General features: G+C 44.4%; 1 protein-coding gene across 1 annotated transcript in view; it reads left to right on the forward strand.

Moving 5' to 3' along the window:
• Positions 1–7,925: 7,925 nt before the first annotated feature.
• PPIF (peptidylprolyl isomerase F) overlaps positions 7,926–15,736 on the forward strand; it is a 30,417-nt gene continuing 22,606 nt past the window's right edge. The window contains exon 1 of the mRNA XM_030203241.1: positions 7,926–8,241. Coding sequence (XP_030059101.1) covers positions 8,044–8,241 — 198 coding nt within the window. The 5' untranslated portion in view covers positions 7,926–8,043. The remainder of the gene's footprint in view (positions 8,242–15,736) is intronic.

Below are 15,736 nucleotides of genomic sequence, written 5' to 3' on the forward strand. Positions count from 1 at the left end.
CTACAGTCGGTAAAAAAAAAAGAAAAAGGCTGGGGGGGGGGGGGGGTGAGAAATATCCTGGGGGGGGGGGGGGAGTCCTTGGTGGGAATTGTCCTAGGTGGGAATTGTCTTGGGGAGAACTGGTGGGTGGGAACTGTCCGGTGGGAACTCACCTGATACCACTGAACCAAACCATGTCTATCCCATTTGCTTTAGCCAGAGAAATACTGAGAAGCTAAAGGTAGTACCAGATCCCTATAAGGGGAGCAAAGTCAGGACGTAACCTACTCATCTGGACTGGTCTGGCATAGACAATAAGGAATTGTTAATATACATCTGCAGGAACTCCATCCCTGTTGTACAGATTGTGTAAAGATAGGTGCAGAGCCGTAGCGAGGGTGGCTGACACCTGGGGCGGGTCGCCGCTGCGCCCCCCCAGAGCGCATTGTTAATTGATGAAGAAACGAAGAAGCGAGGGGCGGGCGGGAGGGCCGATCCGCCCCCAAGTCCACGTCGCTGGGAGCTGCGTCAGCTCCGTTGGTTCCTTGCTCTCTCTGCCCCAGAACAGGAAGTAACCTGTTCTGGGGCAGAGGGAGCAAGGAACCAACGGAGCTGACACCCCCCCAGCGGCGTGCACCCATGGCGGACCGCCCCACCGCCCCCCCCCCTTCCTACGCCACTGGGTAGGTGCACTTTTTCTGTGTGTCTACTTTTATGCATGCATTTCCTTGCACAATTTTATAAGAACCCTTTCCAGTGTCTTAAACATGTTTTATGAGCAAAAAATGTTTTATAAAATCATCCCTAATGAGGAAAATTTCCAAAAGCTGTTACTGCATTCATTTACTATGTCACTATCAGGCTTATTTTCGAAAACGAAGGGCGCCCATCTTTCAAACAGGGTCACCCAAATTGGCATAATCGAAAGCCAATTTTGGGCATCCTCAACTGCTTTCCCTCGCAGGGATGACCAAAGTTCACAGGGGTGTGTAGGAAGCATAGTGAAGGCGGGACAGGGGCGTGCTTAACATATGGGCGTCCTCGGCCGATAATGGGAAAAAGAAGGGCGTCCCTGACGAGCACTTGGCCGACTTTACTTGGTCCATTTTTTCTTGCGACCAAGCCTCAAAAAGGTGCCCGAACTGACCAGATGACCACTGGAGGGAATCGGGGATGACCTCCCCTTACTCCCCCAGTGGTCACTAACCCCCTCCCACCCTCAAAAATAAACTTTAAAAATATTTTTTGCCAGCCTCAAATGTCATACCCAGCTCCCTGACAGCAGTATGCAGGTCCCTGGAGCAGTTTTAGTGGGTACTGCAGTGCACTTCAGGCAGGTGGACCCACGCCCATCCCCCCTACCTGTTACACTAGAAACCCACTGTACCCACATGTAGGTGCCCCCCTTCACCCCTTAGGGCTATGGTAGTGGTGTACAGTTGTGGGTAGTGGGTTTTGGGAGGCTCAGCACCCAAGGTAAGGGAGCTATGCACCTGGGAGCAATTTGTGAAGTCCACTGTAGTGCCCCCTAGGGTGCCCGGTTGGTGTCCTGGCATGTAAGGGGGACCAGTGCACTACGAATGCTCGCTCCTCCCACAACCAAATGGCTTGGATTTGGTTGTTTCTGAGATGGGCGTCCTTGCTTTCCATTATCACCGAAAACCGGGGACGACCATTTCTAAGGTTGACCTAAATGTTGAGATTTGGCCGTCCCCGACCGTATTATCGAAACGAAAGATGGCCACCCATCTTGTTTTGATAATACGGGTTTCCCCGCCCCTTCGCCAGGACGTCCTACGAGGACGTCCTCAGGAAAACTTGGGCGCCCCGTTCAATTATGCCCCTCCACGTTATCCTAAGAAGAGGGATGTTTGAAAATTATCCACCCTCCCTGTGGGTTTTTGTACTAATGGTCCTATGAGTTTGTGTTGCTGTCAGCAGGGCCGTGCTGATACGGTAAGCGGGGTAAGCACTGCAGGGGGGCGCCAACCTCTGGAGGGCGCCGCCACGGTGCTTACCCTCACCGCTTACCTGAGCTCCCTGCCGCCGAGGCCTTTAAATATTTTACCTCCGGTCGCAGCAGCGTCAGTGAAAGCGCTGCCGACGTCTCCCTTCCCTTCGCGCTCGTTGGTTCCCTTAGTGTCCCGCCTTCTGAAGGTGGGACACTGAGGGAACCGAGCGCAAAGGGAAGGGAGACGTCGGCAGCGCTTTCACTGACGCTGCTGCGACCGGAGGTAAAAGATTTAAAGGTCCCAGGGCGCAGAGATGAGGTAAGGGGAGGACAGAGAGGCATGGATGGGAGGGCAAGGCCCAGGGAGAGGACAAATTGCTGGAAATGGAGGGGAGGGGAGAGAGGAGGATTGCTGGCTATGGATCGAGGAGGGAAGGGCAGAGAGGGACAAGGATGGACATGGATGGGAGGGCAGGGCCCAGGGAGAGGACAAATTGCTGGAAATGGAGGGGAGGGGAGAGAGGAGGATTGCTGGCTATGGATGGAGGAGGGAAGGGCAGAGAGGGACAAGGATGCACATGGATGGGAGGGCAGGGCCCAGGGAGAGGACAAATTGCTGGAAATGGAGGGGAGGGGAGAGAGGAGGATTGCTGGCTATGGATGGAGGAGGGAAGGGCAAAGAGGGACAAGGACATGGATGGGAGGGCAGGGCCCAGGGAGAGGAAAAATTGCTGAAAATGGAGGGGAGGGGAGAGAGAGGAGGATTGCTGGCTATGGATGGAGGAGGGAAGGGCAGAGAGGGACAAGGAGGGACATGGATGGGAGGACAAGACCCAGGGAGAGAGGAGAAATTGCTGGAAATGGATATAGAGCAAGAAATGAAGAAGAAAGGAGGAAAGTAAAGAAATAAATGGAAAGGAAGCCCTGGAAACTGAGTTAAGAGGACAGATAGCAGCAGAATCAGATACTGGGCCAGCATGATCGGATAAAGAAAGTCACCAGACAACAAAGGTAGAAAAAAATCATTTTATTTTCATTTTAGCGTTTGGAATATGTCCACTTTGAGAATTTACATCTGCTATCTTATTTTGCAATGTATAGCAATTTGTTTCTAAGAATATTGCTGACAATTCCTTTCAGTGTGGCAAGTGGTGAGCGAATCTTTTTAAGGGGGGGGGGGGCTCCAACTGATAGTCTGCAGGGGGGCGCCAGAGACCCTAGGCACGGCCCTGTCTAGACTGCCCACACTGGGACAAAGTGCATGGGATTTTGTGAAGGTTGAATACACTGAATACTGATTAGCAGGGCTTGGCCTAACTTCAGGGTCTGTTCTAGAATGAAAAGATGACATTTGAGAGGCTCAGCAAATACCATCTCTGTAGAATTTGTAAGTTGTTGGTTGGTCATTTGTATAATGTATAAGCTGAATTAAAATTGGGTCTAGCTTAGAACTGATCTCTGTGGAAGTCAAATGATCTGCCTCCTCCATACAGACAGAGATGGAAGAAACTGGAAAAGATGTATTATGGCGCAAGAGTATCTCAGTACTGCATAGAGAGGAATTTATGCAACTCATTTAAGGCATGGCTGATTTTGCTAGTTTGTTTATAGAAGATGACCATTTGTTAAGAAGAATTGTGATTTACAATTGCATGGGTGTCCACAGGACAACCTTTAATTATGAAGTGAATCCAACACCTGGCATTTTGTGCCAACCTAATGAAGGCAGTATAACATATCATTCAGCCCAAAAACAAGTACCAACTATTTCTGTTATTACAAATGCTTGATATACCCTGGCGCTCATTTTCAAAAGAGAAAAACATCTCAAAAGAGACACAAAGCGTCAGATAGACACTTTTCATGGAAAAACGTCCAAGTTGTGATTTTCAAAACTCAGATTTGAGGTGGTTATCTCCGCAGTTTGTCAACATTTCAAGAGGGCATGTTGGTGGGGGGGGGGGGGGGGGAGGGTTATTTTGGGCGGAATTTGGGCAGGCTCAGAATTTGGACCTTTTCCCGGGATAATGGAACAAAGTAAAAACATCTAGGGCAAAAATTGGGACATTTTTATTTGGACCTCTTTCAATTATGACTAAGTCACAAAAAGGTGCCCTAACTGACCGGCTGATCACTAGAGGGATTAAGGCATGAACCTCCTTAATTTCCCAGTGGTCAGTGATCCCTCTCCCACTCCCCAAAGATGTGACAGTGAAAGTACATGCCAGGTTCTGTTACAGCTTCAAATATTATGGCCATTTCTATTAAAGCAGCAGCTGGTCCCAGGAGTAGGCTAGTGATCAATGCATTGTAGAGAAATAGACCCAGGCCCATATCCCACGCTAACTAGTACACTTGTGGTGGAAATTGCGAGCCTTCCAAAACTCACAAAATATCGATTGTTCCTATTGATAGGAGACACCTGCAGACCTGAGGGCTTTTGTAGTGGTGTTCAGTTAGGTATAGTCCTGGAGGGCTCACAATATATAATAAGGGGTTAAGGTGGGATTTGTACCTGAGTCCCTTTATGTGAAGTCCACTGCCTTGACCACTAGGCTGCCCCTCTGCTCTACTAGGATGTCTGTGTGGCTTGTTTGCTAGGAATGGTCCACACAGCCATCCCTATGACTTGTTTTTGTGCATTTTTCTCTAGGACATTTTTCTTGACATGGCACCTAAAGAAATATGTACTGAGCACAAAATCGTCTTGAAATTAGTGATTTTCAATATAGACATTTTTTAATTTTGAAAATTGCTATATTCAGGGTGCGAATTTTTGACATTTTCATCAAAACATCTACAACTGGACTTGGACATCATATCAAAAATTTCTCTCCATGTCTAACAGAATGTACAGCTACAACCTCTTTGTTGACATTTATTTTAGCATAAGCATAGACATAGAAACTCATAAAACCTGGTTTCAATTCATTGAAATATATTTTGCAACAGGAAAAATCAAATTGTATCACATTATAACACTACAAAAATAGAAACAGAGATGGAGAGAGATACCAAATGACACACCCGACTCATCTATTTTAGTATACCTAGTCATCTGTTTGCACATTTGGTTATGCAGTAGAACATCTACTTTGTTTCCTTCAATACATTATATCACATCATGTGCTTGGGTAAAGTCACTAATTAAATTAGCAACAGGTGAGTCAAAGGCAGGTTTTTCTTCACTTCTCAGAGTAGCTTTGATTAGGGCTCCCAACTTTTCCACAGACCATAACAGGACACTTGAAAAACCTGAAGAAGGGTTGCTGAGGACTGATGGGAGAAGGAGAATAATGAAAACCAGGGTTATTGCAGGCCACACAGACATCCTGCTCTAACCCTGATGTCTCCTAGTCATTCCCTGTTTATTGCAAATGGGATTATTGAACTGAAGCCTCATGGACAAACTGTAATAATTGTGAAATTCCTGTCTTTATTTCCTGTATGACAAGGTGTATTCTTTTTGTATTCCTGTACTTTGTTTATGGCAATGTTTGTTTTATTTGTATAATGGAAGTTGTATAAATGGAAAATTTAAATAAAAAAATAAAACAAAATAAAAATTGTGAAATTCCAAAGGTAGCATAAAGCTTTTGTGCATCATTTTACAACCTTTGCAATTTTTCCAGTGATCCAGACACATGCAGGTGTACTATAAGACATGCAGTTCCAGGGAATGTTCATGAATTATTGCATTTCTCATAAAACACTTGTATACCGCTAGGTCATCAGAAAAATAATGGGGACAACAGCATGAGAAACCAACTGAAGAAAAATCAGGAAGACAACCCCCTTGTATCATCCAATAGAAAACAGAAAATTAGGGGTGGGCCAGATAACCCTTTCAAAAATTTAAATGCTGAAAAACAGGTGCCGATGTGTCTTTTCACTTTTAGTTTTGCTCAGACTCACACACGTTTGTTTCTCACTATCAGGCCCGGATGCCATAGGCTTTGCAGCAGTAAGGGCGCCCTTGTTCTGTGCGCCATTCTTCGAGCATTGCAGGGAATAGGAAATGTCTTCATTTAGTCACTTAACCCTCCATTGCCCCATGTAAGCCGCATTGAGCCTGCCATGAGTGGGAAAAGCGCAGGGTACAAATGTAACAACAAAAAAAATTGACTACATTAGCATGCTACTTGCGCTGATTGTAGACGAGCTCTTTGTTTCCCACGGTAAGGGCCTTTGAGCATTTTGTGCAGGTTAATGCAGGTGCTAATCCAGCACTAATGGCCTCTAGAACCTGTGTTTACCTCTGAGCATCAGGGTCTCAGTACTTGGAAGTTGCAGAGGCTTCCTTTCGCTTCCAAAAGAAGACAAAACTGACAGTTTAATGTAAGAAATTGAAAAGAAATTCTCTCCTCAAATCCCTCTACACTTCCCCTGAGCTGGCATTGTAGCGTTGCCATCTGAGCATTTGGAAGGAATAGTTACATCATAATGCAATTTTTGTGGTCATCTTCGGTGTACACGCTGGTGCTGATGCTCAAGCCCTATGAGCATTTGGCGCTGTACAGCGCTAATCTCTTTACTGCTGGCGTTAGTTTTGAACATCGGCCCCAAAAAGTCTTTACAATTTAAGGGGTCTTTTACTAAGCTGCGGCAAAAGGGGGCCTACACTGCCATCAGCACATGTTTTTGATGAGCGCTGAGGCCCCCTTTTACTGCAGCGGATAACAGGCTGTTTAAAAAAAAAGAAAGAAAAAGAAATTGCCGTACGGCAAGTGAAACACTTACCATGCGGCCATTTCGGGGGGGGGGGGAGCACTTACCGCCACTCATTGCGGTGGCAATAAGGGCTCCCACACAGTGGCGTTCCTAGGGGGGGCAGTGGGTGTGGTCCGCCCCGGGTGCACGCCGCCAGGGGGGGGGGGGGTTGCCGCGTGCGCCAGTCCTCCGTTGTTCCATGCTTCTTCTCTGCCCCAGAACAAGAAGGAACACCCCCCCCCCCCCCCCAGGGGGGGTGCCGCGTGCGCCTGTCCTCGTTGTTCCATGCTTCTTCTCTGCCCCAGAACAGGTTACTTCCTGTTCTGGGGCAGAGAAGAAACATGGAACAACGGAGGGCAGGCGCGCGCGACACCCCCCCCCCCCCGGCGGGGGGGGTTCCTTTGCGGGGGTGTCCTTTCGCCGGGGGGGGGGGGCGCATCGGCGATCCGCCCCGGGTGCCAGCCCCTCTAGGAACTCCACTGCTCCCACGCTAAACCGGCAGCTCACGACACTGCCCAATTACTAAAGGGTAGCCCAGCGGTACTTCCGGTTTACAGAGCGGTAAGCCTGTGTTGGGCTTACTGCCACTTAGTAACAGACCCCTAAGTAAGAAAAACAGTTTTCTGAAAGATGCAAATCATTTCCAGCACACAATTACTTAAAATCAGATAACTCTGTAAAACATATCGGGGGGGGGGAGGGGGGGAGAATCTGCTGTGACGCTCCGAGTAGACTGAGCTAATAGCTGGAGCAGCACAAGTACTACATTAATTTGTACTTATAATAAAGAAATTACATTATATCTCAAAAGCACTACTCTTGTAAGAAGAGTGAAGCTTGACTTGTTGGAAAACTCGCACTCTTTCGTCCACAAACATTGTACCCTGCTGCTCAGCTCTTGTAAAGTTTACGGTAAAGTTGACAGCGGGGCGTTTACTAAAAGGAAATCACACAAGGCACAACAACATTCATCTCTTCTCCGAGGTGTTACAGAAGAAGTATGAAATAGAGCACGGGCTCCTTCTGCCCCATTATTACAGCAGCAGAAAAACCAGCTTTTCTACTGTTGGGGTTTTAACCTCTGCTGGCAGCCGGGTCTGACTAGGAAAACCGGCCAGGTGTAAAACTCCAAAACTTGACTCACACCTGCAGCCTACAGGAGGCAGTCCCGAGTGACGTCGACACGAAATATGCGGACTAAAGTAACAGTAATAACGCTGGCGCGTGCGAATGAACCGGGAGGGAGGGGGCTGAGCTCGTGCCGTCCCTCTAGGTGTCACTGTGGAGGGTAAATAAAAGCCAGCGCGTGAGCCGGTGGCAGGCAGCACACGAGGGGAATTTGGTGTACAGGGACTTACAGCTGTCTACATTTGACGTCTAGTAGTAACACAAAATTAAACAGCATGTTTTCATTGAGCTGCCGCCTCTTGCTCCAGTGCCGGACACAGGCTCCTCTGATTGGAGCAGTGGTTCTACCCCGCAGAACATGCAGCACCAGTGCCTCCCGAGAGGACGGGCAGCAGAAAGGAGCTTCCAGGAACCCCACGGTCTTTATGGACGTGTTCGCCGACAACCAGCGGTTGGGGCGCATCACCTTCGAGGTAAGGGCACGAGGGGCGGGCAATTAAGCGCTCTTCACGCGGCAACAGGATGTGGGGGGAGTTGGCGCGCGCCCTGCTTGGAGGCACTGGGCCCAGGGTTTATTAATACTTGGTAACTCTACGGTACCGCAGCAGCCACTCTGCTGGACCCTGGGCAGGTAGAGGGCATGAAACGACAGTAATCTTCACTACATAATAAGTACGATGCGAGACACCTGCGCGTTGCAAAGTAGGAAGGCGAGGCGAGGGCTGATGCAATGCAATGCCCGAGAAGTAATGTCTGCAATCTGTTGCTCTGCACTGTGCTGAAGGTCAGACGCTGAAAGTTGCCGTTTTGCTGTTGACTGAAAAAAAAAAGACCACGTCGCATTGCAGTAACTTTTTCTTTAATAAATGCTTGTGTTGTCTGCTTGCTCATGGTAGTGGGGGATCACTCCCGTATGTGTAGACCTAGGTCTGGCACTTCTCCGACTCTGCTCGATCGAGGCAGCGTTCACAGCTATCTGAGGGGGGAGGGGAAGCTATTATTACACAACTATCTCTGGTTCACTTTAGCGGTTGTAGTCTGAACCTGGAAAGCAAGTGACAGGCGATAATGCCCTTGAAAGGAAGTTAGCCAGATGCCTCTTTTGAAGGTGGTTACTGCCCTCTATAATGGGATTAAGAACCCAGATCAATAAGTTCTGTCTGGTGGTGGGTGTCAGAATTATTTCATGGTTTTGACTTCAAAAGGTCTTATGTTCCTGGATTGTCTTAACATTTCCGTTTAGTATTCTCACCATAAAATCATTGATGCAGTGTTCTGGTTTTGTAAAGTGGGACAACAGGACTTGGAGAACCCATATCATTGTTGTTCCATTATAAACATAAAAAATTATACTGTTTTGTCACCCTCTTATCACTCATCCATCACACCCTGTCTTCCTCACCCAGCTGACCCCTGTTTCTCACCTAACCCACCCCATCCTCTTCCTGTGAGACTGTCATTTGAATGCTTTTTGTTTCACTTACATATTCTGATATTAACATTTGCTCATTTCTGATCTAAAGAAGTTACCTTTTACAGCTAATCAAGAAATATATTGTTACCTTTTTTATTAGGCTGTCATTTTCTTTTCTTGTCTACATTTTTTCTATTTCATGGTATAAGTTCAGTATTCAGTGCCTTTCTGTCCAAGATTCACATTCTCATGTGAAATGTAGAGCAACATACAACAGGAAGCCTGGTTTCTAGCACAAGAAAAGATAATTTTTTATTAAGTATGCATTGATGAGGGCGTCTGTATTGAAAACTACATCTTACCATAAGATACCAGATCCCTTTTTTTTTTCTAATGGAGATAATATTGCTGAAAGCTCAGGCTATATCATGGATGGAGGATACCAAAGTTAACAAATTTTGTTCTATGATAAAGAAAAACGGCAAAAAAATCACATGGGAGATCAAGACATGTATTCACCTTTGAGCACAATTTTAAACTGCAAGATAGATCTCTGCATTTGGGAGGATACTGCCTTGGACAGAATCAGATGAAGGCAGCTTTGCCATTTGGCTAATTGAATCCTGAAAACCAAATGCAGGTTTGGCTTTTCTCTCTATGCTTGTAAATTCATCAACTGGAAGTTTCACCTGTGGTCTTCCTAGCGGGTCAAGGATTTGTCTTAACACATTAATAGACAAACGTGTTACTGAGGGGAGGGGAGACAACTAAGGAACTATCCCGCGGATTCTATATAGTGCACTTAGATTTAGCACCATCATTGGTGGGATTCTATAACACTGTGCATAAATTAATTGGCTTAACAAGCTAATGAACACTGATATCAACACTTAACAAGCAACACTTGGCACAGAGTAGAATTTAGGTACGCAACTCACTAAGCGTATTCTGTAACAATGTGCATCGAACTTCTAATGCGCGGAGGCAAAAAGGGGCATGGTTATAGTTGGAGAAGTGGGCATTTCATGGACGTTCCAAAATTTAGACACCTATAGTATATGGCCTACAGTGCCTAAATCTATGCGCTGAGATTTACATCTGGTGTTCATTGGTGTAAATGGATGCGTGCAGATATCGGCGCTGAAATATCGGCTAAGCATATTCTATAATCAGCGTCTAAATGTAGGTGCCGATTATAGAATATGATTAGTCGGCACTGATTTCAGGTCCAATTTTTTAGGCACCATATATAGAATCTCCTCCTAATATGTTTAATGTCATTCAGATCCTTTTGCTGCTCCATGTTAATGCAGTTCTTGGATCTTATATACTTTGAGCTCTTTTTTTTTTTTTTTCTGGGGATATTGATGGAGCCACCATTCCCTTGTTGATTGCACATTTTTTTGCCCATGAAGGCATGCCGAAGTGGCTTTATATGCATATTATGTCAGACCCTGTACAACATGGTTTACAAGCGAGGTTAATTTCTGACATAACAGCTGGGGCTTCTGTTTTCCCAACAGAACCCTCAACAGCACTTTTGGATCTCTTCAGCATAGGAATATCTGCCTTTAGTTGTTATAATTTAGGCCTAACTTAATTCTGGTAAGATTTTGCACTAGTCATTGTGAGTTTCCAGTTTGGGGAGGGGAGTATCTTCACATTCTGTAAGACAGTTCATGGACCATCTATGCAAACGTATAACTGTAACAAAAAAATAAAGCAATACAAACCTCTCTATAACAGGTGGTTATCACAACATGGAAAACCTATTCCTTAGTATTTAAATTTCACAGTTGGCATTTCACTTAAAATGGTAGCCATGGTGTTAATACAGCTTTTGAGTGCTAACTGCTATCTAGGTATAGAGGTACCTGGTATCATTTTCCTGCTATCAGTGATATTTAGTACTTGCACCTGCCACATAAAATCTGGCTCTGCCCTTGGGCTGCCCTGGATAGTTACAGGGTAATCTGTGCAGACCTTCAGCAGCAGTATTACTCCTACCCATCTATATTCTGCAGAATATCAGGCCCCTGGACTTTTTTAACTAGGGGGTATCAGTGTATTCTTAAAGTATCGCCTTTAGTCACTTAAGCAGTTCTTTTTTTTTTTTTTTTTCTAGCAAAAAAGGTGCCGGTACGCAAATGCCTAGCCACCCTTCAGGGCTGGGGTAATCACTGAGGAGCCCACCCCACAATAGCCAGGACCCCTGCAACCAGTCACAGAATCTCTGACAAGGTAGAATTGGTGTGTAGAGCCTGATCTCTTTCATTAAAACTTGGGGGCCATGGGTCAGTTTTAGCATATAATGGAAAAGGTGCCGGTGTTCAGTACCCTCTCAAAAAAAAAGCCCTGCACTTAAGTATTGGTGGTTGAAGAAAATATTCAGTAGTTTTAAACTTGAAAATTGAGAGAGAGCGCCCTTTTTACTAAGCTGTGGTAAAAAGTGGCCTGCAGAAGTCTGGATGCGTGAAATTGGTGTATTCTAACATAGTAAATGACAGCAGATAAAGACCTGTATGGTCCATCCAGTCTGCCCAACAAGATACTTTATATGTATATGTGCAGGCCTCTAAGACTTGTTGCTATAAGCCTATATCCCGCTGTACAACCTTGGCACACCAGTTCACACCTGGAGACTCTCTCTGGAAAAAGTCCTTTATTGAATTAACAGTGTTTACTCACAGTTAACTGCAGATCAGAGGTTCTGCCCCACTGGCACAGAGTCTGTGGTACTGAGATTAGCAGTAACTCAGAGCTGGCAGAATGGTGTACAATGCTCTTTTTCAGCAACCTTCAAGGTAAAAACTAAGTGCACTAACCAAGGGTAACACAAGAAAGGATTCGGAACTGTCTTACAAGATGGCAACTACCTCATGATTAGAGGGAATAAAACAGGGGATGCTCTGACCCAGAAAGCAGGGGGGAAACCCACCAATGGGACCAGAGCTTACCAACTGGCAACAGCTTAGGCAACTACCTCATGATTAGAGGGAATAAAACGGGATGCTCTGACCCAGAAAGCAGGGGGGAAACCCACCAATGGGACCAGAGCTTAACCAATCATTTAACAGCTCTAAACTGCTGGATGCCCGTGCTACGTGTATATTAGCCGTATCGCAACTTAGTAACAAGGTCCTTTAGAGCAATATGTGCAAATACAGAGGCCCTGTTGACTAAGGCACATTACTGTTTTTAATGTGCCTACAATTAGCGCACACGCTAACCGTGTAGGCGCTTATAGGGATATTATAGGTGCATACATGGTTAACGCGTGTTAAAAATGCTAACGTGCCTATAACATGGCTTAGTAAACAGGGCCCTAAGTTAGGTGCTATCGCACGCCCATCAAAGTAAAAATGACCTAATGTGGGAGGGGGCATCTCGGGGTAGAAAATGGGTATGAATGTGCTATTAGGCTAGCGCATGCCAACTAAAATAACAGGTCTATTGAGGGAGCCCTTACCGCTTTCTAAATAGAAGGCAGTGTGTGCTATATATTCAACAATTAGGCAGTTTTCTATTTTGTGGCCGCACTATAAATGAGATTAGCGTGTGGGGAAGTCCTGCATTAGTACACATTAAGCCCATTTACTTTTGCAGCTTAGTAAAAGGGCTCCTAAGTGTGCCTGAGCAGCTGGACTAGCTACATCATTAGAGAGGGATTCCCTCTCCCCGTTTTAAGCCTCCAGGGCTCTGGGCATCATCTGGTTTATCCAGCATTGACCCTGGTTAGTGTTTCCCCCCCCCACCCCACTTCAAAAATAGTGACAATTGCAACAATAAAACAAAACCTATAATTGTACAAAGCCTAAAGCACTAAAAACTATATAAAGGCTTTTTTTTAAGGCTTCAGTTTTGTTTTGGGAGAACAGAATTGACTATTCACAGCACACAATTTGATTCCACAGGGATACGTGATCATCACTACAAATTAGTCTTAGAACAGAGCATGAGATGCTGACTGACTGAAAGTCCAAAGACTGATCGCCTCTTTCAGTGTGGTTGAGGAGACCTTTGTATTTTGGCTAGCAAATCTTGCTTAAGACACATTTGTATCATAGGATTCTTGGTGTGACTGCATGTTCTGTAACTGTTGGATCAAAACTTTGATAATATCAGAAATCTGAAAGCTTAAGTGATTAATAATTCATAGGGTTTGGTGCAGTTCTAATTGACTGCTTAGCAGTTTTGATAACTTATCTCTCTTTATAGGCAATAACTTGCTTGTTATAAAAGCATCTGCTGGGTCACAAGTGTCTGGGGGTAACTGGTATTTCGCTAAACACAAACTATTTAAGCTTTATTACAATGCAGATGTTTGTGCATAAAAAATACAGGTTATAATAAAATGTAGGGGAATGCCATTATAGTGCTAATAATTGTAACTTAAAATCCTTAAAGGGGGAGGTCACACAATCATACCTCATACCATTGTTGCACCGACTGCATACCATTCACTCACATTCACAAGTCAAGCACAGATAAGAATCTAGTTTTACCTAACAGAGAAAACAAATCGTAAATAAAGGTGAATGCAAACAAAATATAAGGTGATACTTTTTTTTTTTTTTACTAGCTTTAATACATTTCTGAACTAGGTTTCAGGAGCTAATACATAAGAACGTAAGAGTAGTCATACTGGGTCTGACCAGTAGTCCATCTAGCCCAGTTTCCCTCTTCCAACAGTGGCCAATCCAGGTCACAAGTACCTGGCAGAAAACCCCACTTAATAGCAACATTCCATGCTACCAGTCCCAGGGCAAACAGTGGCCTCCTCCATTTCCATCTCAATAACTATGAACTTTTCATCCAAGAACTTGTCCAGACCTTTTTTTAAACCCAGATATGCTAACTGCTGTTACCACCCCTTTCCTCAGGTCAGTGTAAGCCAAAATGATGGAATCCTAGAGTCCTGCTTTCTAAGGTGCACTAGCATTTTTAGTGTGTGCTAAAAATTAGCACACGTTAATACTAGACACCCATAGGAATATATGGGTGTGTCTAGCATTAGCACGCGCTAAAAATGCTGACGTGGCTTAGTAAACAGGGCCCCTAATCTTTTTAGAAGGCTAATGTTAACATGTATTCCACAACCTAGATTAGATTAGTTACTGCGGGGTAGAGGTTTTTCAAACCTAAAACCTGCCTATCGTGAAAATTCACATACATTCCCATTTTTTTGATATTTGACATCTTGATTTCCTGGCCAAATTGTGAGAAATGGTGGGGGAGGGGGAAGCAGATAACCTTAAAATGCAGAGAAAAAGGTGTTTCCACATTGTCCAAAATCCTAAGCTTTTATATTAAAAGGAATCTGGTTCCTTGTCTAGCACTTTTTTAAATATAAAATATGCACATCATGATTTACAAATATTAAACATACAAACATTTAAAACAAAGGTATAGTCTAAACAACCCAACCATTTAAAATCACTTAAAAGTACACAAAAGTTTTCAAATTTTTCATAGTCCTAAAATAAGTCTCAAAACATATTTTAATCCTGTCTTGCACTTCATGCCAAGAGCATCCTCTCAAGAAGATAACTAGTTGTATATCCTCAGGAGCTTAGTCGAGATCGAGAGGCGGGGATAGTGCTGGGCAGACTTATACGGTCTGTGCCAGAGCCAGTGGTGGGAGGCAGGGATAGTGCTGGGCAGACTTATACGGTCTGTGCCCTGAAGAGCACAAGTACAAATCAAAGTAGGGTATACACAAAAAGTAGCACATATGAGTTGTCTTGTTGGGCAGACTGGATGGACCGTGCAGGTCTTTTTCTGCCGTCATCTACAATGTTACTATATCCAAGTCCCATATTGTGTTCTTGGTGGTTTCCTGGATAAAGTTTATGTCATCAGTTATCTTTAAGAGTTACCATAATAGGTCTTTAAGAACACTTACAAAGTCAAGAAATTTATTAGCATCTATCGGTTTTCTGAAAATATCCAATGAAATTATACCCTTCACAGCTTATATATACATCTAAAAAGGTATGCATTTCTTATTAAACTGCATCTTATTTATAAAGTGTGATTAGGGTAGGATTACAACGGATGTTTTCAGAAAATCTACAGATGTCAAGTTTTTGTTTTTTTTTACTATGAGTTGCTATAATAGGTCTTTAAAGAACAATTTACCATATATCCAGTTTCTTTAAAATTAAGAGATTGGGCTCAGATTCTACAACCTTTGAAAAGAGGTCATTGGAGATGCGCAATCCTTTTCTGGATAAAGGATACCTAGCAGACTGTGTTGATAGGTGCTCAGAGCATAGAAAGACAAGAGTTGCTCATACCAAAAAATGGGATAAGGAGAAGAACATGTAGTCTGCATGCTACTATTTACTCATTTATCAAGGGGCATTCCAAAGATTCTGAAAAAACATTGGACTATATTTCAGCATTTGGACTACTTTAACAACGATATCTCATTATTGTATGCAAAACCAATCACAAATTACATGATTTATTTGGTGCCATCCATTATTTGATCACACCTATGATTAAGAAGGAGGAGTCTAGATTGCCACAAGAACACTTCAAATATGGGA

Source organism: Microcaecilia unicolor, chromosome 5 (genome assembly GCF_901765095.1).
Source record: "Microcaecilia unicolor chromosome 5, aMicUni1.1, whole genome shotgun sequence".
Lineage (NCBI taxonomy): Eukaryota > Metazoa > Chordata > Amphibia > Gymnophiona > Siphonopidae > Microcaecilia > Microcaecilia unicolor.